General features: G+C 33.5%; 3 protein-coding genes across 4 annotated transcripts; all 3 read left to right on the forward strand.

Moving 5' to 3' along the window:
• Positions 1-5,810, forward strand: LOC143446003 (O-acyltransferase like protein-like). The gene is made up of 14 exons (XM_076945439.1): positions 1-388; positions 486-598; positions 787-929; positions 1,076-1,260; positions 1,426-1,565; positions 1,652-1,810; positions 2,774-2,963; positions 3,125-3,293; positions 3,555-3,634; positions 3,828-3,953; positions 4,079-4,241; positions 4,404-4,593; positions 4,889-5,047; positions 5,310-5,810. Exons 1-14 carry the CDS (start codon positions 99-101, stop codon positions 5,633-5,635), a joined length of 2,433 nt encoding a protein of 810 aa, XP_076801554.1. The 5' UTR covers positions 1-98; the 3' UTR covers positions 5,636-5,810.
• A 4,951-nt stretch (positions 5,811-10,761) lies between these two features.
• Positions 10,762-20,841, forward strand: LOC143445846 (uncharacterized). Of its 2 annotated transcripts, XM_076945189.1 has the most exons (8): positions 10,762-10,867; positions 12,367-12,495; positions 15,908-16,009; positions 16,287-16,334; positions 17,612-17,761; positions 19,501-19,554; positions 19,917-20,008; positions 20,701-20,841. In XM_076945189.1, exons 1-7 carry the CDS (start codon positions 10,862-10,864, stop codon positions 20,001-20,003), a joined length of 576 nt encoding a protein of 191 aa, XP_076801304.1. In that variant the 5' UTR covers positions 10,762-10,861; the 3' UTR covers positions 20,004-20,008; positions 20,701-20,841. The 2 variants fall into 2 exon arrangements, with proteins under 2 accessions (XP_076801304.1, XP_076801303.1); XM_076945188.1 differs by lacking the exon at positions 19,917-20,008.
• LOC143445845 (nicolin-1-like) lies at positions 20,005-22,733 on the forward strand. The gene is made up of 4 exons (XM_076945186.1): positions 20,005-21,099; positions 21,222-21,323; positions 21,567-21,733; positions 22,021-22,733. Exons 1-4 carry the CDS (start codon positions 20,902-20,904, stop codon positions 22,238-22,240), a joined length of 687 nt encoding a protein of 228 aa, XP_076801301.1. The 5' UTR covers positions 20,005-20,901; the 3' UTR covers positions 22,241-22,733.
• The last annotated feature ends 1,074 nt before the right edge of the window (positions 22,734-23,807 follow it).

Here is a 23,807-nt window from a genome sequence, read left to right on the forward strand (position 1 = left end):
TTGATTTGTTCAGATTAAATTCATTTACCGTATTTCTCTCTAGCCTCAAATATAATGTTTTTGAAGAGAGTTTTGAATGTTTATTATAGATAATAAGCATGGTTACCTGTTTGGAATTTGTGGCGGTATTCTGCCTTTGGTCAGTGTACACATGCAATGCAGATTTATGTGCAGAAGACAATTGTTTGGATGGAGTTATGGTTGAATCCGGATTAGATGTGCGGATTTCCAAATATTCAAGACGAAACTTTATAGAAAAAATTAAAGATATAAAAACCAACTTTAAACAAAATAGAGATGATTTTAGGCTAGAAAAGCTGGAGAAGTTTATTAATCAGTTTCGAGGAAGTCAAAGTGCTGGACGAAATTTGCAGCCACTTTTTAAACAGTGAGTGTTACAAAGAGTTAAAAAGTTAACAAAGTAAAATAAAGTGCTTTTTCCCTCTTTTTGACCTGAGCTTTTTTACTGATCACAATGATAACAGACTCTTAGAGAAGACACCGGAAAGCAACGCCTCGTTACAGCAGTGTATCAAGAATTGGTTGATCGTTCTCGATGACTTAAAGCTGTTTAATAATCTTACTTATTCTGCTCACAGTGAGTTTTACACTTTGCTCTGACACAAACCAAATGATGGATTTAGTGTCGGATGAGTGCTTAATTATTGGAATGATAACCGAAAACTTGTATCACAGCAAATCAACAGTCTGAAATGTTTCATTCATGCAGTATAAGTTATAATAATTGATCACAGGGCTAGCATGTTTAAATTATGCTTCTTGTAGTGTTGGATGCCTGGGGAAGACCCGAAAGTGGTATATTAGAAGGAAATGTTCGCTGGCCTGGAAGCTATTACGAATGTTGGCAAGCTAATGGGCCAAAGGTTAGCGGGAAATGGTGTCAAGCTTATTTAGGAAAGTTGCAAGTGGTAAGCATTTTCATAATACACTATGTTTTGGAATTTCCGACTGGTAATTTATTGCAAACTGCTTTTAATTATAGAGTAAATTCAAACAAACAGATTTTCTATAGAATAGTATTATCCTATTCACACTTTGTTTTTATACAATTAAGCCATACAATCAAGGCTTCCCGCTTAGCATATCTTGGGGAACTTGCTTTCCAAAATCTTGTTCGGAAGAAGATGTGTATGCGATTATATCCAAGTTGCTTGCTGGAAATAGACTTGAAACTCTTCTCCAACAAGTGTCCTGTCCTGTCCCATTCAGCGACCTTACAACAACAGATATTATAGCTATGTAAGTGTTGTTACAGCTTATAGCCTATCTATTACTTAGGTTTTATTCTATTCCCTTGTATACTATAATTTCTATTTGATTTAAGTTCAATTTGTAAATGGAGCATTTTGTAGTGATTTCATTGGTTGAATGATCGATTTTACGTTTTGTCCAATTTCTTTTCAGAGTCATCACTGTTGTTCTGAGTACACTCATTTTAGTTGGTTCATCGTATGAGATTTATAAAAGATACTCTGTCAATACCTCATCAAGAACAGGAACTCATTTTAAAACAAAGGAATGTTCTCAACCAACCAGCAAATTATGTAATTCCTACACAGTTCAATAACTATGTCCTGTATTTTCTCAATTTCAGAGCTTTTGTCTTAATTCAAAAAGGTTATCTTTTTAGGTCAACTTGCACTCTGTTTTTCTGTGGTGTCTAATACAGAAAAACTTTTGGATACTTCCAGGTCACCTGGTGTGCTTCCCGTTCTTGATGGTGTTCGGTTTCTAAGTACAACGTGGGTTGTACTTGGTCATGCGTTTTTTCTTCCGATGTACGCTTTAGGTTGGTCTAATTATATACATTTTTGCGTATACTTAGTTAGAGGCAAATAGGCGAACTGAATCAGCCTGGGCTTTTATAAATACAGAGCGGCCCTGATCTAAACCGAATTTTGCATTAAAAAATTAAAACAAAATGTTAAAGTAAAAAACGTATGTGTGCAAAAAAAAGCTCATTTTTTGCAATAGACAAAATCGTCTTTGTCTCGCGTTCCTTTCAGCATATTAGTATATTTAGACTTACTTTCTTTCGTTTTCATCGTAACTTACACCGACTATATTGAAGTAGACTTTGTTGTAATTACCAAAATAAAACTGTTGAACCATCGGTCAGACGTCGAGAGAGGAAATACGCAGAATAAATGCAATCTTTGTAGTAAACTTTAGAATACAGAACGCAATTGGGTGCATAATCACAATTATAGGCTACTGCATAAGCCTATACGGTCAGCAGGGCATTAGGGCTTTAACAGTACCGTATGTTTAAATCACAAAAACATGTATTTTTTTATTTCTACTTCTGACTCGAAGTGTTACAATAAAATTGATAAAAAAACTACAGCTGGATAATGTTCGCGAAACCTTAATGCACCAAACACTTTCTGTTGTGTAATTTATTTTTCGTCATTAACTGTGCGGAGCACTTTTTCCCTGTTGATTAAACATTCCTTTAGCGGGGTAAAATGTAAAATTTCATTTATATATATTTATGAAATTTCGTCAATACATATGCTATGTACGCAGTTTTCCAAAAAACTTCGTTCTTCGTGATCTGAGCGGATGTGACAATACCTCAGTCAAGCGCCCCACCAGGATGTTTTCCGAACTCCCAGTGGACTAATGTGCCTATGAGCCTATAGTTGTAAAATGTTGTAACAAACCTAAAGTGTAGCGAAATACATATATAAGGTGATAAATACAGTATGCGATTCCGAAACTTAATTTAGGAACTCCAATTATTCCACAGACAACCCGGCAGTCGTAAATCAGTTTGTGAAAAACAATCCTTCCTTTATGCCGATCATGAATGGCACGTTCAGCGTTGACACGTTCTTTCTTTTGAGTGGGCTACTTGTTGCTTATCTTGGCATGAAGCATTTGGTGAAAGCTAAAGGAAAGATTAACATACTTTTAATGTATCTGCAACGTTATTTAAGGTATATTTTGTTTCATACTTTCACAAATGTGTATAAGCATGTTCGCTGTTTTCGTTTTTCAAAGACAGCAAATATCTTTTGATTAAGTTCACTCTTTTGTGCAATTATTCTACTGAAAGTGTGTAAGTAATATAGGCCTAACTGTTGAATCTCTGCTTTAGATTAACTCCCCTTTACGCCTACCTGATTTTATTTTCCTTGAGCTTGTACAAATATTGTGGAGATGGGCCGTATTGGGTGAAGTTTGCTAATAGGGTGTACGATCAATGTGACGATCTGTGGTACAGCAACCTTCTGTATTTCAATAATCTTTATCCGGAGATCAATATGGTATTTGATGGAGTATTAAATGTGTGAAATTAATTACCCTTTTCTTGGCGTTACAATTTTGTAAACGAAAACTATTACTCGAAAATTTGTCTTCATCCCAATATTGTACAATGTAGCCTATACCTCATTTTCTAAAATGCGGTTGTGGCTATGCTGTATATTTTTAAAATTGTATCCCTTAAAATAAATAATTTAATATAGCCTATAGCTTATAGGCTATATTACTTCAAATAAAGTTTTTAACATTCATGATATTTTTAGTGCTATTCATGGAGTTGGTACCTGGCAAATGACATGCAGTTTTACCTGCTTTCTCCATTTTTGTTAATACTGCTATACAGGTAAGCTATACTAATGTTGCTTTGGTGTCAAGACACGTCGATTGTTTTGAAACAACATTTGAAATCGATTTAGCTATGCTGTATAATTTAATCTAAATACAATTACTTTTTAACTATTCAGTTTTGTGCATATTTCTGTAACAACAGCTTTTTTTCAAATTTTATCTTTAATGAATTTAATATTAAATTGCAGATGGCCCAAAATAGGTATGAGTTCACTGGTGACGATTCTTCTTGGGAGTGTAATAACTACAGGCGTGCTGTCAATTCACTCGTCGTTGCAACCATTCGCCGTCACCCAAGCAATCATTACGTCAATGTGAGATTTTGTATCCAAGATATTTACAGTATGTCTCAGATAATATAATTAGGTAATCTATAATTTCATTTTTCACCTTTCTTTGATGCAAATTGACTTATACATGTGTCGTTCTTAACTTTCAGTGGTTATCGCTTCATTTTTAATCCAAACGATACTACAACTATAGAAGAAAAATACCTCTTCGATATCTACACAACTCCATGGTCTCGAATATCTGTTTATATAATTGGGATGATAACCGGTTACACACTTTTCGTTACCAATCAAAAAATTAAAATGCATAAGGTAATAGTAGGTCTATACGCTGCGAAGCTACATAATGTTTACGTCGAGAATAGTTTAACATAGACATAGTTATACTTTTTATACCCAGCTTGTTCTCTGCTGATAGGTGCTTTTGCTTAAAAAGTCCTAAATGACTTTTATATAACCTATTTTGCATTGTAGGCAGTGGTTATTGTGGGATGGATTACAGCTTCTGTAATCGCCTTGTCGGTCATATATGGGTTATACGAACCACTGAAGGATTTTGATCTCATGGATGAAAATTTAGCTGCGTTTTATAATGCAGTCAGCAGACCAGCTTTTGGTTTCAGTGTAGCATGGCTTATTATCGCTTGTGTGTCTGGTTATGGTGGTGAGATATTGCATAATATCTTTAGCAAATAGATCCAAACATGCGGTTGGTCCCGAGATCGACCCACGATTTAGCATTATGAGAATTTTTTATTTCTTATTCTGTAAGCTATATGGTGTCGGTAAACATTTTTTCATTTCCTATTATGTTGTATCGATAAACCAAAAAAACAACCAGGTCGGAAAGAAAAATAGCGTTTTTATGTTTAGTTAAATGCCTTTGAAAGCAACAGCTGCTAGCGTTCTCACGAACTAGACGCAAAAAATATTCGTTAGAAATTTTTTCCTCTTTACAGGTCCAATTACCACGTTTTTGAACTGGAAAGTCTTTATTCCACTTAGTCGGCTCACTTACAGTGTTTACCTGATCCACCTGCTGGTAATGCAATGGTTCGTGGCAACTAAGGAAGAACCATTTCACTTTTCTTTGCAAAACAACGTTTACCTCTATTTGGGTAAAAAATCTGAAGGCTGTAGCCTTTTGTGTATAGTTATGTAGTATAACTGTTGTCATTTCATTTTCTTCGTTATTATCCTAAATTTAACTTTTTTAGTTTTTGGTTAAATATCATTTGACTCTTTACGACAATTTTCAAAATTCCCAGGTCCAAGTTATTTCAAATCAAATCGCTAGTTTGCTTCCAACAAATATTGGGTATTACTAAAGTAACGTGATATTTAAGTAATAAATGCAGGCCAGCTGTTTATTTGTTCCAGGTACTCTAATTTTAACATTTGGTTGGTCTTTTGTTGCTTCCGTTGCTATCGAGTGGCCCTTCATGAGAGTATTAAAAGTTCTTTTTCCGATGGGACCCAAAGAAACTCGTACTGCAGATAACAATAGAAATCACATGGATTCCAACAAAGAAAACATAACACAAGTCAAAAAAAATGGAAATTTGAGGCAAAGCATTGAGGAAATATCTATGGAAGCACAAAGTGACAAAGCAAGATCCAGAGAAAAGAATATCTCTCTGCAAGCACAAGACGAAAAGTCATTTAAGCTCAACGGCACGGTGAATGGATCTTTCAAGTCCGAATAGGGCTTTTGTGACAATCTTTAATCTTGCTGACATAGTTTTAGAGCATATCAATTTATGACTGAAATGGAATCGCTCAACGCAAAATGAAGACTCACATACAGTATGGGAAGTATGAACGCTCTAAATGAATGTGAAGTATTTTTTGTAGATAGACTAATAAATAGCAATTACTTGGTTTGTCGGCTTGTTAGTTGAGCATTCGGAGCGTCGGACTGACAATTATGCAACTTTGGTGGCTTTATGTTGTTATTCTCAGTCCGAAGACAACTGTTTTGTTTCCATGTACCAAGCAGTTGTACTCGAGTTAAGTCACTTGATACCTGATTTTAAATTCCAATAATTTCAACAATGACTATAGATAAGAGCCTACAGTAAAGTGCAGACCTCCAAAAAAATCTTGCTTGCTGTAGCCTACATGCCTACATGGTATGGAACCGGAATTCGATTTATAGCGTATTATGTTCCTGATTACGCTAAAAAGAGTAGCTTATATTTGGGTAAGTGGTAATAAGTGGAGTTCTGGGATAAGTGTTTGCCCTTAACGGGGTGCCAGTTTTTTTTAATGCAAACTTGTATCATTGTCATGGTAACAAAAAGGTTCTCTTCAGCATCCGGAGCTGGGTTTAACAATTTGAAACAAACCTAACGAAAACAAATGAGTAAGCAGTAAATTCAGACCAACGATATAAAGTGTTCAGACTAGCTTTTACTGTAGGCTACATTTTTACTTCAAGTTTTCGTTTTCTCGCCTAATTACATTCTTTTTTGATTACCTTCATTAATAAGTTCTTGCGTTTCAAATTTTTATTAGCCTATATTTATGATTAGGCCTATATATAGCTTTTTAGGGTTCTACATTAGGAAGTGCAACTTTTAAAGACTAACTGCTAATTTTCTGCCGTAGTTGCAGAAGTAGCCTATAAATTTAGATTTTTCGAGAGACCGTTGGAGAAATTTAAGAGGACTGCCGCTATTTCACAGGAAAAAAATCGAACATTCGGAACTATTTAAATATAATCTAAATATCTTCAATTAAGCCCTTAAATAGCTTTATATCGACTTTTTGCATACCCAGTCGCCTGACGTAAGCGCCTATCTTTAACTATGGGCTGCGTGACCTACTTACGGTGAAATAATCACTCTGATTTAGTGATTTAAGAGTCCGTTCCTGTACCTAAAAACACTGTTTATGATCATGAGGAAAAATAAAGGTTTCTCGCATCATATTCTAGTAGGCTTACGTCAATAGGAGAACGGCCAACCGAAAAACCAAATGTAAAAACTATATTAAAGACCGAATAAACGTAATAGGCCTAATACAAAATGTAGGGGAGACCGTGGCAAGATGTTACAATTTCTACATTTTCCTATATCGTGCTTTTATGTCATGTGAGAGCGGACATTATTGTAGCTTTTTGGAAATAGAATTTATCAATCTTTAACTAAAGACAAAATATGTCATCATACTTTGTAGGTTTATGTGTCACTCGACATCAAAAAATGTTTTCGGAGGTAACATCTAGCCCCGAAAACGGGGTAGTCTAATTTGTTGCAGATTTTGAAGCAATCGGTTACACCATCACAAACGCTGCTTTAAAGAAAAAGGTATAGGCCTATGGAAGTTTGATGGCGTTTTAAAATAACTATGCTAGAAACATTCGACCCATCAAATGTCAAAAACCTTTCTCGTTTGGGACTTTTAGCCTATACTTTGTGTATTTTGCCGTTGCTTTTAAAAGCACCCTGTGACACTTTGTGATGATGTTGAAAAGGTTTTGTTCAGAAGTGTTTCAGTTATAGTTTGAACAAAATAGGTGCAGTGACAGCTCACAATAGTTCGACTCGATGGAGTACTATACCAACCTGTGGTCAAACAAGCAGGTCTTCATCGTCAATCAGCGACTGTTTAAAATTAGAAACCTGGAATGTGTGAGGATTGAATGAAGTCGACTTGAATAATACCTATAGGAAAACAAAGTGTTTTGACCAATTAATTAATTAATTAACAACCTTTGATGTCTATAGGTAACCGCTTCAATCATTTTGATATGATGATATCAACTCAAATGTAAACTTTTGGAGTCATCAAAGTGTTTTTACTCAGTAGGCCTGCAAGCGGAAAACCTTACAATCGCCAATTTTTACATGTTTCGATTGCTCGCGAAACCACAGACAGACGGAATGTATATGTAACCCTTCCCAATTAACAATGAGTGGCCTAAAATGGAAAGTATGGTCCAGGGGTGGGCAAACTTGTTCAATGAAAGAGTCACTTGCAGAAAACTACAAACACCAGCAAGCCGCAAATCAGAAATGTAAATGCAAATGCTGTAAACAATGCATTGATAATGAACAAAAATGGATATTACTATTCAGCTAGAAAAGCCACAAAGCTGTGCTACGGTGCCTGACTGGCAACGGCTAGGCCTATTGGAAAGTTTGTATGATTCTCCTGAGAAGCCGTTTTGCCGTAGCCTATATTTTGTATTGTAAGTATTACCTTGGCGTGACACAAATTTTAGCGTTACATTTATTGGCGCATTTGTCGGGCACATTGAAAGCAAACTTTTTTATAGACTCTTTCCTAGTTGCTATCTGAGTGAAAAGATATATCCGATTGCCTATAATATAATATAACAATGGAAATTGTTGACCCACTTTGTTTCTTTTTTAAAATTTGCAAACGTTTCAGGCATCGGATTGTAACGATTTCGCTCAGATGAGAAGCATATGAATTCTCTTACACAATACAGAAAAATATTGAGAAGTATATTGCTTAGTTCATATTTTACAGCGGTTTGAATTCTACGCATTGAACTTGTTCGATATGACGTATGGATTCGTGGTCAGCGAAGCATGTGATGTAAAATGCATAAGAATTAGCATGTAATGTGCAGCGTGTTACACAGGCTAGTTTTCTTTAGCATGTCAAGCAAAGTTTAAACTAATCAACTAAAAGTAAAGAAGTGTTTATATTTTATATTATATTGTTATTATTATTGCATATATATTGTATATTTAAATCATATAAGTGTTTATATTTGTATTTAGTAGAAGTATTTATATAAACTGAAATACTACATTTACATACGCCGCAGGTACCACACAAACTCTTACACATTTTACATTGAGCGCTTCGCTGACCACGTATCCAGACGTCATATCATACCATCTTTCCACTCCAGAGGAGTTGTTTTAAAAATATCACCACTATTAAACAAGCATTTGAGATCTACCGCAACTATTAAAACCAACTTTGATTTAGTGGGAACTCTATATGTTTTAGCAAAATATAGCCCTTTTTTAAACACCCTGGGTACTTCTTGACCAATATATTTCACTTTAACTTTAGAGCAGAGTAAAGTGAACTATATCGGATCGGATTAATCTTCACTTCACCCGCTGTACAGTCAATGTATGAAGTACACTGAAGTGAACTGTTTTCTGCTTTTTTAAAAGGAAGCATTCATTTTAACGGCCTTTGTCGACTTAGTAGCCGAGTGATAATAATGCTGAACTGGCCAGAATGTGAAACATGTTCTTTGTTTAATACACAGTGCCTCAGAGTATGGCAAGAGCACAAACGAGATTTTTTTATGAAACGGCATTGCACACCAGGGTAAACCGTTGTCTCCAAAAAAAACATAAAGTGGTAAACACTGGTTTTTCCCCGATTTCTATCGTATAGGATTGCACCTATGTCTGCACAAACGCTGGGCAACCATGGGCCACTAGTTACAGTGCACAATAGCTGCTTTCGTACACATCAGTGCAATTTTTCTTCTGCGCACCCAAGATCTCTGCGAAAACTGCCATACTCTGCAGTCCGGCACAGTGGGACTGCTGTTGTAATGCTCTTGAGCAAGGCATTAACGACACTTGCTCCTTCTCAGTGAACCACTGGACCTGGTGAACAGTTCTAATTTGGGGCAATATGATTGAAATAATCAAAAAATAAAAAATAAATAAAAACTGTGTGACAATCAGAACTAGCACAAAGGCTAGCTCAGTAACCAGGGCTCGAGCGATGACGAATCATCGCCGGGTTTAAGTCGTGCAAAGACTTTGGTCAGTCTAAGGATAACGATTAATTATTATACCAAACCAAATGATATTCTTAGGTTGTTTTTCTCTCATACTTTTGTGGCATTACTAATTGACCTTTATCTAAAATAAAAATTAAAATATAAAAAAATTTCTAAAATAGCCTAAACAAGCATTAGAAGAACATAAAAATTAAATAACATCCAATAAAAACTGGATGTATAACTATAGTTTTAACTAAGCGAAGAAAAACTATATAGATAAGACCACTCATTAGGGTCATACCTATAGTTTTCTCTGCTTAGTTCACATTACCCCAGACATTCTCAAATTTACAAGGTAATGTGAACTATTTTGAGTCTATGTTCTGTTTTTGACAAAGGTGTTTATATACAAATGCCATCACTATTTTTTTCTAAAATTATAAGGTATATGGAGTTGTTTTATAGTGCCAAATAAGGCAATTTCACCCTCACATTGCCTTTAAGGCCAAATAGCAAAGTAAAATTCCCAAAATTTACAACTTAAAAATTAAGATTTTCAATAAAATAATTAAAAATTACTATATTAATGAACATGGAAAATAAGCACAAAACTTTTTTACAACACAAATTTAAAAATTCTAGTTTACTTTATGGTTTATGCTATATTATGCGAAAAATGATGTAGATTTTATTGGATATGGGAGAGTTTGAAATAACTTGATGTATCTGGTATCATTTGCAAGAGCAGTGGACTCTTTGGATTGTTAAATTTTTAAGAATACTATTTTGGCTGTCGTTATTCCAATGGAGATAATAATCTTACGTAACTTCAAGAAAATGTTTTTTGACAGGTTGCATGTAAACTCAACTTAAACGTTAAAATTTACAAGTTGTAACATAGTAACATGAACCTAACCCAAATCAATCTTCCAATTCATATCTAACTACAATTGAACTTTAAATTACTATAAAATCAACATTTAGCATCCATATTGCTATTATATTGCTTTTTTTATTCCTGGCATTGGCAAACTTGAAATTACCTGCTAAGTTAAATAGCTTATTGCAAAGTGAAAGAAACTCATGATAATTGAAGTATTTTTATATTTAGATTTCTGCTGAAATTGTACAAATTTAATTGAAATTAAATATGTGTGATTGGAATTAAATTGGAAAGTCTTTGTTGGATTGACTGCCTATGGCTGTAAGTATGATAAATAAAATTATGTTTGGTATAAAATCTCAATAACTCAGTGTTAATGAAATTTGTAAGTAGCTGCTAGCGGTAGCTATTTACATGTTAGTGCAGTGAAATTTTTGAAAATGAAAAACAGAGCATTGCTCGTGCTTTTGCTCTTCTATAATGAAAAAAGCACGCTCATTATGCCACTCTCGCTCTTTTTAGCAAATAAAAATTATTTTAACTTGGTGCATTTTGGACCACCAATCCCATTCGTATGTTGCAAAATTGCACTTTAAAATGTGTGTCTAACTGCAATTGTAATTGCCTATCATTATTATTTTTTATGAATGATATAGGAAATTTCATGGAATCCCATGCTGAAAAGTTTTGTTTTGGTCGCATCTGCCTCAAAAGATTAATAAACGAGTAGAGTATTAAGAACCTTCTAAAATTGTAGATGCTGACGTTCAACATTTTGATATTCTTATACTTTGTATCAGTTAACTTATAAAAACAATGGAAACTTAAGCAAATTACGACAATATGCTGACAACTTGGCTAATTGTTGTCAGCTTAAAAAAACGTTTATATTGGACCGCCATAACACATTTCTGATTTGCTTCGTGTTGCGTATTGTATTGTTTATCTATCACAATTAACTTTGAAGAACAAAAGTTATGCATGAAATTTGTCTTAAAGCAGTCATTTCTTTATTAATCACATAAAACTATAGTCTTATGGCAGCCCAAAAACCTAAAATGTTTTTTAAACCAACCGTTTGTATCCATTTTCTGAGTTCACATTGTTGTTGGTGAAAAAAAGAGCAACGAGCAAATAACCTTTAAAAAGGAACGCAGTCGTGGTTCCGTTCCTACGTTGAAAAAAAAAACGTCATTCTTGAGGTCACTCTTAAAAAAAGGAATGCACTCGTGGCCCCCTCTGGGAATGAGAGTACCAATACATTTGAAACATGATCAGTGAACCAGTCGAAAACCTACTCAAGGTTATGCCAGATCAATCATGCCTCTGCAATATTGTGTTGAATGCATGATCAACGTGACGAGGCTATGTCTCTGCAACAAAGCTAAGAATTTTTTACATCTCTTGCAAAAATTAGTTTCTATCATAAAAATGTCACATAAACTATTGCTTTCAAAACGATTCAATGCAAAAGTTTGTTGCTCCAGTCACTAAATATATGATGCTCATCCTTTGAAGAAGGAGTAAAACATAAGTAGGTTTATGCACTGAGTATACATTATAACTGCCGTTTTCGGGTAAAAAATAGGCAGTGAGCTTATATGCCAGGTGGGTTTATTTGCTAGCACATATCATAATTGTGCAAAACTAGAAGGTATTAATTAGATAAAACAATGTTGCACTTCTGAAAGTAACGAACTGTCTTAACATAGATTTGCACTCTTTGAGTGCTATTTTAGTTGTAAATAAAACTACCAGTAATCACGTACAAGTAAAAATTAAGCTATCTAAGCTTACCTTTATAAATTACTATTTTCCAGCCTATTGTTTTTCCAACAACAAGCAGCCCCGACACAACGCATGTTTTGGTGCCAATCTGGATTTTGATAGCTGTTGGAGCTTATATTGTGCTTATAATTCTTATTTTATCAATTAGACAGTGCCTTGTGGTAAGTTTTCTGTATGCTTATATAGTGAAAGATTGTAAACTTAACTATCATCAACTCAAAATTAGAAAAGACTTGAAAATTACTCAGCTTTTCTCCACCTTTTGTACACCATGGACCTGTTTTGTTCAGGAAACTTTTGTTGAGGACTGGAAAAATTCATTCACTCCTATAACAACATACTGATTGCATATTAAAAGCATTTATTAATTGAAACATGAAGATCACTACCTTATGTTATCTGCCTATCTCTATCCCAGCATTTCTCAACCAAATGTTGAACAGTTTGTTAATGTAAAACAGTTAACACTATGACTGCAAGTCAAAAAGTCCTAGTTTACTGTTTAGCTAACTATGGTATAATAACTTTAGCTGCTTATGAACAAAACATGCTTATAACCCATTTATGCTTTCAATATTCTTTCGCTTAACCAAATTAACTAATTATCTGTATCAAGGCACTCTGTGATCTACTTTTGATGTAATGTACACATATCAAGTTAGGAAAACAATTACTCAAGGAAGATGGGTCCCTCTATTTTATGCCTGTGCAGATATGTGCTGATTTAAATTTTTATTAATTTGTTAATTTTAATTTGCCGGTAGTGAATATATTTATATAAGGTATGTAAAAGTTGTAACAATGTAAAAATATAATTAAAACAAATAAATTATATTATTTAAAATATTAATTAATAACCTTATAATAAATAATTAATTTATTAGATATAATTAAATATATGTTATTTATGTTATAATTATATTTTAAAACTAATTTACATTTAGCACAAAACTTTACATTTTGCAATAGTCTATTCTTCTATTTGATGCGTGTGCAGCTTTGTACAGATAAATGCGCTCACTAGTTTTCATTTTAATTAAAGCTAATTTGTTATATATAATGTTATTTATTAACTTTTATTTTATATTTTATTTAATTTATATACAGTTTATATCTATAGATATAGATTACTATAGATTTTCATCTATAGATATATACTAATAGATTAGTATTTTGATATGTTAATTTGTTTAAACTAGTTCAGTGCTAACTTAAAATTTAATATGAAGCTGTGCAAGCACAAAATAAAAGGACCTAAGGAAGCTCATTTCCTCCTCATATGACATTGGGCAATGGGCATTGTTTCATCACAATTTATTTGTTACAATTGAATGGTCAAATGGTGGTCTATAGCAATAGTTATTAAGCAGTATGCTGAATGGGTAGTACGTTTAAATCAATAAGCTGATTAGTTTTAACATATCATCACTGTTATTGTTGAAATAGAATGATAAATAAAATGAAAAATTTTTGTTTTGTGAATAATGTTTTAAACTTTACACTTAGTTGTTGCACAGCACAAATTCTCTCACATTTTCTGGTTACTTGATGCAGGTTTAGTCAGTTGCAACAAATAAACATTTCTAACCCAACAAATTATTTCTTTAACTACTTATCTATTCAATTTTGCATTTGCCATAGAAATAAGTAGAATACAGTAGTATTATGTGTTTTTAGCGGCTCTCCTATGATGTATATATCATTTATTTTAGGTACTACTGTGTCTGTAAGTTTGTTGATGTCAACGACTTGATGTTACATCATACTACTTAAACATTAATTTTTATTACAAACAATCTGTAACGTTCCCCAAAGTCCAATGTCATATAGGCAAAAGAGTGAATTTGGCCAATTGTTTTTATGGTTTTATACAATGTCATTATTACCATATAAACATGCAATCTGGACAAACAATTTGTGAAAAAATAATGATAGTATGGACCCAGGCTAGGCCTAAGATCTAATTTGTGTCCATAAATGTAATGCTGTTTAGCTGTTAACCCTAATGATAAAATCCTATTAACCTGAAATTTTAACCAATTCAGAGCGTTTTTTCTGTTCTAGTTCATAAACAGTGTTTGCTATTTCGAAATTTATGAAACATATCACACATTATTTCAAAAGATTTCATGGTTATACTAATGATAAAAATTAGTTACTCGATCTTGCTTATAATATAATACCTTTTTCTTTCTCCAACTGGCTAGCTCAAACCTTTAAACATCTAACTGGGCCTCTGTTGATTCGGAACCATTAATTATCGCTCCCTCATATGTCATTAATATTGAGGGAAATTTACTTTTAAAACTTGTAGTATTTTCCTATGATGTTATTTATTTTTCTTTCAAATTGTGCTTTCTCAAACAAAAGTTCTGTTCATGCAAAATTTTCTAATTTTGACACGAAATTTGTCTCTAGTAACCTAATGAAGTTCGATTATTTTTTTTTCTGTTACTTTAATTCTTTTAATAAGCACCTCCAACTTAAAAATAACAGTTATATAAACAGCCCTTTGTCAGTTTTTTTCTTGTGTGGATTAGTCTTAATTTATTAGGCATAAATTTAGTGTTTTCGTTCAGTGTTGATTCAATGGTTAACCCAATAACTTCAAGTCAATTTGGATATTTGTGTCTTACTTAAACAGCATTGTATTGAAGTATGTAAGCACTTCTGAATACATGTGAAATAATATGAAGAATAACGCTTTTAGAGCATTTAATCAATATTTTTATAAACTGGGTCACTAGTGGCTCAATTAGGTAACAGTGTATAGCAGAACAGTTGGGCCTGTAAGAGTTAAAAATAGAAGCTTAAAGTTTAACATTTAGCCTTTAACATGAGGGCAAGTGCAAAAACAAGTTGATGTTAAATCAAAAAATACTTGTCAGTAAGTACACGAGAGAAAGTTTTATTTAATCGTATGTAATGTTTAAGCAATTTTTGCTAATAGTACAGTAGATGGCAAATCTTTCACTAATTCTTAGGGAAGCAGCGACAATTGTAACGCCACAATCATCATGTTTGATGGTGGGCATAAATTTTTTATCAAGTATGGTAGTAGTGGTGGCTAGCTTACAGCTTTTAAAAAGAATTCAACCACGTGTTGTGTTAGTGACTAGTTGCAGTTGGTGTTTATTTTCAGCATAGAAGTGTCACAGATGAACATACATATACCATTGAAGTATTTGTATTTTTATGGCAATTACTGGTATCGGATTAGGCTAGCACCAACAGCCTAGACTGAGATCAGGGAGCAGTAACCTAATGTTTATTTTTACCAATGTACCAGCTATAAGTTAGGCTAAGTTTAATTAGAGTAAGATACTTCTGTTATGCATATCTTTATGTATTATATAATCAATACCTACATTTCTTTCCACCCACACAAAACATTCCATTCATATTTCATCTAAACACCAGTGCCAGTGTTAAGCATATGTTAAGCCAGTGTTACACATAAGCGTTGCCCAAATTAAAAACTTCTAACTACACCTGATAAAGCAAGCTTTATTAGATATAGAACAGCTTATTTGCAGCGTAAATATGACAGCAAACTTTTTCACTGATTTGCAGCAAAGTTATTCCGAAGACTACAAAGAAATTCTCTCATCAGCTAGTTCATGCTGTTGCTGGTGTATTCCAGCTTTAAATGCGTCTGCTATATGCCTGGAAGAGGTTTGATAGTTTATTATTCAGTAAAACGTAATACCTAGAAACAGTTGAAGATTCAAAATGAGCATAGTGATAACTGAATACGAATGATCATGTATGCATGTTGTCCAAAGTTACTTGATAGTAGTATTTTTTGCCAAAAATTAAATTGATCTCTTATTTTTATTAATTGAAAGGTGAAACTTTTTATTAATTGGAAGGTCTGCAGTAGGCATCATGCTACAAGTTAGCTTTTCACCTAACTGACTGCATGCATAGTTCAAGGTATCTTATTTTGTAGAATTTAGTGGAGCCTGTCAGGAAGTTCTGTTCAAAGTCAGACTCTCAGGTGCAGTACATTTTAGAGTTTGCATATACATTGTTAAGACCTATAAAGTATTAGGTTTCGGACACATAAATAGTTTACTTTCAAGACTAATAAAATTAGCTAGTTAATACTAGCTTTTATTTGTGGAAAGGTGAAATTTATCTTTGATTGTATAGTGGAGAGCAAGAAACCACAAAAAAGCGTTGGAATAACAATTTTTTTAATCTTCTAGTTTGAGCTTTGTGGTTTCAAATATTTCTAATATCAAATCAAAAATGAAATTTTAATTTGCTTATTCCTGTCAGACGTTTTTATATTGGCCGAACTCTGAAACAATGTATGCAAAATACTACCTTATATCATAAAGTGAGGAGCAAAGCTTAACACAAGCACGAAAATGTGCGAAATGAGCAATTTTTGGTCAAAAATTTAAAAAAGCTTTACATTGTCTACGTAGGTAACCTGGAACTTTTCAACTCACCAACTACTAGGATAATTTCTAGGTTAAAAAAATGCAAACTGTGCTGCCCTCTGATTGGTCTAAACAGAATTTTTTAATTACCTACGTAAGAATCCAACACGGTGGTTCCCAAACTGTGGTATGCAAGAACTTTTCCAGTGGTACTCTAGTCTAGCAGCTTACCAGTTGTATGCTAAAAATTTATTGTCAAATAAATAATAAATAAATAATAAATAATAATAATAATAATAAATAATAATAAATTTATTTGACAATAAATTTTTAACATATATTGAAACTAGGTTACTTTGGGCGAGAATAGGCTTGTTGCTGCACTTTGCGATCAGACCGCACTCTATTCAAATGACTGGTATCGCGTCAGGCATGATAAATAAGGAAAATGCAATTTTCTATGCTTCGTGAAAGCCGGTGTTGTGTTAAACTTAGCCCCCCTTCTAAATTTGTAAACCACAATGTGACAGAATAATTGAGGTTATACCCCACATAAAACAGATTGTGGATAATAAACTGTTGCATTGCTTGCATTAAATTGTGTTTTCTTCTTGCTTAATTTGTGATTTTGTAATAATAAGTACAATTAAACAAAAGTAAGTTTTTGTGGGGCCTGGTGGTACAGAGCGTTGATGATACGTGAGATCAGAAAATTTTTTAGAAACACTGCTCTAACAGAATTACAAAAATCTTAATTTTTTACCCATCGTATGCCTCCTGAAATCACAAAGAAAGCTCTTGTTTGCAAAACCCTCGCAGGGAACAATCTTTATTTCAAAACATAACCTTTATTTTATTTGTATTAAACAATGCATTCTGTATATAGGCAAGAGGTATTTGCGCCGATTGCAACTGCTTTGGAAAATCTGACGAGGAGGACAGCTGCTTTGACTGCTTTCTTGCTTGTGCTCAATTTTGCAATTGCGATACACCCGATTTGAGATCTTGTTGTGATTCTATTTGTGGCCCTAGAAGAGTAAGCAGAATAGTTTGATCTTATGTAATTTTAGTTTTTTTAAATTTCACCCTAATGCTATTATTTACAAATTTTTCAACTCATAGTGAACCTTAACATATTGCTATATTGCTTTTACATTTTGCAATTATTTTTTTGAACTGTTAACAACTATATAAAGTAGAAGACTTGTTCCTGGTTGCTTGCAGGATATTTGGTGTCTGTTTTACACAAAAGTAATTAGTAATTTGTTTGGAAAATGTCAAATGTGTATGGTTAGTGCCTTGGTTAGCAATATGTGGTAATCACATTGATAACAAATGCGACGGATATAGCTTACAATTTTTAGACGAGTTTTTCATATTGATTCTAGATCTGGTTTTATTTTTTTTATCACATTGAGTTTTGGAGTGGCGGTTGAAGTCAATTTTTGGAGAAACATAAACCGTTAAACACCTTCATGCCTTAAAGTATAAATATCTCAGCTCTAAAATTTATTTTATACTTTACAAATCATAGCAGTATCAGCAAATTCAATAAAAAGAAATAATCAGTAAACTAACAAACAAACACCTATACTGCTGCGTAGATTACAGACCAGGCATTGCATTGATACTAGACTGCTACTGCCGGTATTGAAGAAATAGCTTTAAAATGCTAGGATTATGATTTCCTTAGCTGTAAGTATGAGCCAGATAATTCTGGTATAGCATCCAACAGTAATCACTCATCATTGCCTCACTTTAAGATTTTAATTTAAAAATTCAAAAATGAAAAAATTATGCTTCAAAAATTTAAAGTATTAACTATTTAAATGCTTTCCCAGCTGATTCCAGCAGAGTCATCGTGTCTTCACAGCTTCTATAGAACCTGTGGACCAACACACACTCTTTCTTTTATTTTGGTTTTATCTAGAGTTGGAAATTTCTCGTAGAAAAATGGAAAACCATTTGAAATGCGTTTAACCATAGTTTTCCCCAAATTCTTTATTAACCCTAGCTTGATATGTAAAGGTGGCATGAGTACTTTTTCTGGAATTACCAGTGGGGTACGTTGAACATATTTTACTCCAGGAACGTATGAATCTCGTGCAAACCGTACTTGTTCATCATAGTACTCAGCGGTGGCAAGATTGTTCCATAAATATGAGAAACAGCTTAGTAAATCTTACCTGCATTCCCATCAATATTCCCATTACTTCAAGGTCTTCACGAATGCTCCACTGGTAGTCTTTGTGATGAATTACATTTAACAGAGTTCGAATACTGTCAAGAGATTTATTTAAGTGAATAGAGTGTGCAATGAGGATGGAAGACTTATCATTACAAATACCAATGTGTATCTACCACCAATGTATTATTACCAATCTACTATTTCAGTTTTGTTTATGCACCTTTAAGCAGCATATTGGAATGAATATTATTATTTTACATCATACTTAAAATACAATAACACTTTTGTGTCATCATACTCAGAAATAAATTTAGTTAATATTGATTCTGGGAACTTTGGGAAAGATAACTGAAAAACCTCACGTACTAGGGGAAAAAATAAGACATTTTTAAAATCAGCATGAAAAACCTCATCTAGAGACACATCACAACATTTTCATTTAAATTTTCTTGCTGACCTTTGAATCATTGTTTGCAGCAGAGACTACTACCATTTTTACAAGAAAAGGAATTGTTACCTATCAAGTTGTTACTATGTAATGAATTTAAATATAAATAGCTACTTTAAAACTTTTACTTACTTTTCAGCGTTGTGATTTTGGCGACTGTGCCACTTGCGATTGCGGTGACGGCTCTTGTGAGGTAAGTTATAATCCAGTATTTATCCATATCAATTCATATAATCTTAGTACCCCAATATTATAAACAAACCAGTTTTAAAGGGGCTTTGCATTTTCTTTGTATTCATATTTTGTAAAATTGTGCTTGGTTTATATAATAATAATGAAAAAACTTGCCCTTTTATCGTAATTTTGTCTGCTTTTTGAATATTGACATAACTTTTCTTAACGTGAATAAGATTTTTAAGAGTCTGAATTCCAGTTGGCTTTACTATTCAGAATGAATGAAGATGCCGTCTAACAGATTGACGTACTAAATATTTTGCATATATCATAAATACTGCTAAATATTAAAACGTCAATATATGCAAACTATCTATGCAGGGTTGTAGCGCATTGCAGTGTGCATGTGCCTGTCAGCCACCTGACTGTGACCAGATCAATTGTCTTTGCTTCGAAATCAAGACTTAACAAAAGTATTGTAACATGTTTGTGTGTAGAACTTCGATATACAGCTTGCCACAATTTGAAGTCCTGTACTGAGTGGATGTTTGCTTGTAGCATGTACTAACGTCGTAGCATGAACAAACAGCTTATTTTAATTTTCTCATTGTATGAGCTTACAATGCATGTTTAAAAAACTTGTGGGTGTTCATAGACTTTAATAGAACATGTGCATGATAACCAGCATTTGATTGTATTTTGAAAAAAAAATCTTTTGAAATCAACAAGCCCAAAATCAACCCTACTGAGATTAAGTAGAATTGATTTAGCCCAGAATTTTATATTCTTGGTTATCATCATTTTTGTTTGCTTGACTATCAGAAATCATATGTTTAATATTTCAAAGTACCAATATAGTTCTAATTAAGTAGTACAAGTGACTTTGTTATTTCATTTTTTTCACGGTTGTATGTATCTTGTGTATTAGAAATTAGTGCGCAACAAACACATGTAGATTGCTTAGTTCTAGTGTATCAGCTTTGAGTATTGTAAAATTTTGAAATATAATTTTGTCTTAACACCTTAATGGTCATTAGTTAATATAAGATTTCTATTTGGTAAACCATAATCCATTTATTATAGTAAGTGTATTACCAATAATTTAAAAGTTTTTTCCTAGCTTCTAAAGTAATTTTGGTATTTATATGTTTTTGTTTTATTGTAGCTTCCTTGCCCTGAAATAGCTTGTCCGGATTTGTCTTGTCCCACTTGCCAGTGCCCCGAAATCCACTGTGAAAAGCCAACGTGTGACGAGATAATCTGTTGCTGCATTAACATAAATTTAAATTGTTAACTGGCAAACTGCTACATCAGTGGGACATTGAAAATATTGGTGTTTAAACTGAAGTCAATTTCTCCAAAGAAAATGTCATCAGTGGTAACTGTGTCCGAAAAGCCCCTATCTTGTTCTATCAAACCGCCCCAGTTTTTAGGTATTGGGGACACTCAGTTTCACAGTGGTTGTGCAGTGATTGAACTTTCATTGCCCAACATGGGATCTGTTGATATTGGTAAAATTACATTCGTCAACAACTACACAGCCCATCTGTCAATAAAAATGAAGGTAAAGTTTGTTAGAGAATCTTAATATTTTTAATTAAACTCAAATGCAGTGGATCCTTTTTAAAATTTGAAAGCAAATCTCTGTGCTTAGAATTTCTTAAGTTGTTTTGTTTGTATTTTAAGGTGCACGAAACAACAAAAGTAGGGAAATCCCATCTTTCATGGAAGACTGGAATTCACAAGTTAGTTCTTATGCCGAATGCCCACTGTGAAGAGGGAAGTCAGGTTAGTGCTCTTTTATATTCCACTTTAATTTTAAAAATTCCTGTAATGCTAGCATTTGTCCATAAAATACATTGTGGGCTTTGTTGCTGTTGTTGTGTACGGTAATCAAAAAGCATTTTTATAGCGATGGTGTTACTGTTATTGCACCAAATTCTACATTGTAATGCTTATGTTATTGCATTCCAATTAACTTCATTATTCAAAGCTATGTCTGCATGATGGGTTGTCTATTTCCTGTTTAAGGGTTATTTCACACTCTACCCTAAAGACTTTTTTCGCCCACCGCTGTTGGTTAGTTCCTTACGGTTTGTACTGTATCAGCCCTCTCCAAGTTGGAAGACATTCTCTTTGGAAGAAATTTATGTCTACCCTGCAGTGGCAAAGGATAGCCAGGCTCCTTCAATTCCCAGGTGTAATATGTCAAGCATTTTACTAAGTGGTTCCCAAGCTTTTCTTACTTGCCGACCCTTATTCCATTCACGTTGACCCCAACTTCAAATTTGTCATTTAAAATGCTATTTATGAGAAATTAAAGTATAACTCTCGAACCCCAGGTTGGGAATCACTGAATTAACTGCTTAATGTAACATTTAATAGAAACTGCTTATAAAGTTACAGAAATTACAAAGTTAGCAGTATAATCGCCTCAGAAGCAGAAAAGAAGTTTTTCTTATTATTCTATTACTTTTTCATGCAGGTGGTTGCTGAGAGATTTTGAGGAAATGGCGACAACAAATGACACAAAACCTCGTGACCAAGTTCAGTCAGAAGGGTTACCTGACCTTGATGACCTCTCTGTAAAGATGCAACAGCTTTGGATGATCACACAGAATACCAATGAGAGTGTTCCAAATGTTGACTTGGGCAGATTTGATGTGGATGGATGCTACGAAATCAACTTACTGTCATATACTTAAACTCTGACCTCAAAGTAATTTTTACAATTCAAAGGGTTTTCTTCGTTCATTCCTCAGTTATACAAGAATCAATCGAACAAATTACAACTTATCGTGTGTAATACTGGTAAAATTTACGCCATGGTGAAATTTGCTTTGATAATGAAAATGGTTTTAAATATCTTGTCAAAACGGATGAACAAATGTCAAGTCAAGCATCGATCTTGCTCCCGCATAATCTATCAGTATTGCCTCGCTTCAAACTATTTCTGGAGACACTTCATACTCGCCGAAAGAGTTCGCTGTATTTTTTAACAACTTGACTTACAGTTTTTGCTTCTGTTTCGTAGGTTTTTTTTGGTATTAATTTTTTTATGGAAATGGTTTTGAACTTGCGTAAGGTATTTTTAACCTTTGTATTTGGCTTTTGTTTTTATCCTTGTGCAACGTACGAGTTTTATTGTAGGCTTTGTCATGTAGTAATTCCAAATATATTTTTATATTCGAAGCTTGACATCATGTGCTTTGATGCAGGGTTTAAATACTTTTTCTGGATTATTATTCGAATTCAAGCTAGCAAAGTTGAAGCTTGAGATTAGTATTTCGATCTAACGTTGCCACTGCAATGAGTATGAGGTTTGTTTAGAAATGGCGATAACTATTCTTGCTTAACTTTGCTTACGGTCACGGGACTCACACACCTTAACGAGCTTTTGTCACTGCGCACGTTCCGCTATTGTGGTTCTTCGCCTATAAAATACCTTTGAAACTCACTGAAGCATAAATGGTTTTACGTTGAACGTTCTAATAATGCTGGGAAAGAAGAATATATTTATTAGAATATAGAGGTCCTGTTGTTATATTTAGTTTGATACCCAAGGCATACATAAGTTGAGTATATTAGAAACAACAGCAGTTGGTGTGTAGTTGAGTAACTCACTGTTCCTCCTCACTGACTGATATCGCAAGATTAAAATAAAGTTTTCACCAAAAGTAAATTCCAGGCTAGGTTTTGTCTATTCAAAGCGCGACTGAAAATAGGCAGTGATGTACCCTAAACAGTAATTTGTATACAAAACTGCAATTTTAGTTAGCCGATGTATGTCATTGCCCATCAGTGGGAATAAAATTCCATCTGACTTACTGTGGTGTAGACCGAATAGGCCTACAGCAGCTGGATAAATCAATTAGGCTACTATGCCGTTAAGAATCACAAGACGAAGATTAATTGAAACGAAATTTTGGAGCAAGCTGTAAGCCTATATCCATGAGTTTAATGAATAAAGCGAAATCGGATTGAAATTTGATATGTGATTCCGAAATCTGATTAATGTTTCGTACTTTCGTAGTTAAGACAGAATCCTTGTGCGGCTGAAAATAATAAGGTAGCATAACCTATACCGGTTTTGTTTCGGGGACTTATCAGAATTCCACCATAGGCCTATATCCTGTGTAGCCTACATTTGTTTGTTTTAATCGCTGCAGAATGTGAATTGGAATTTTGAGCTACTTTGTTTCACCTGGTTTTAGAATTATATTACATCCTTATTTTGTTGTACGTACAGTGTACAATGTAGCCTACACCCAT

Source organism: Clavelina lepadiformis, chromosome 2 (assembly GCF_947623445.1).
Source record: "Clavelina lepadiformis chromosome 2, kaClaLepa1.1, whole genome shotgun sequence".
Taxonomy (NCBI): Eukaryota; Metazoa; Chordata; class Ascidiacea; order Aplousobranchia; family Clavelinidae; genus Clavelina; species Clavelina lepadiformis.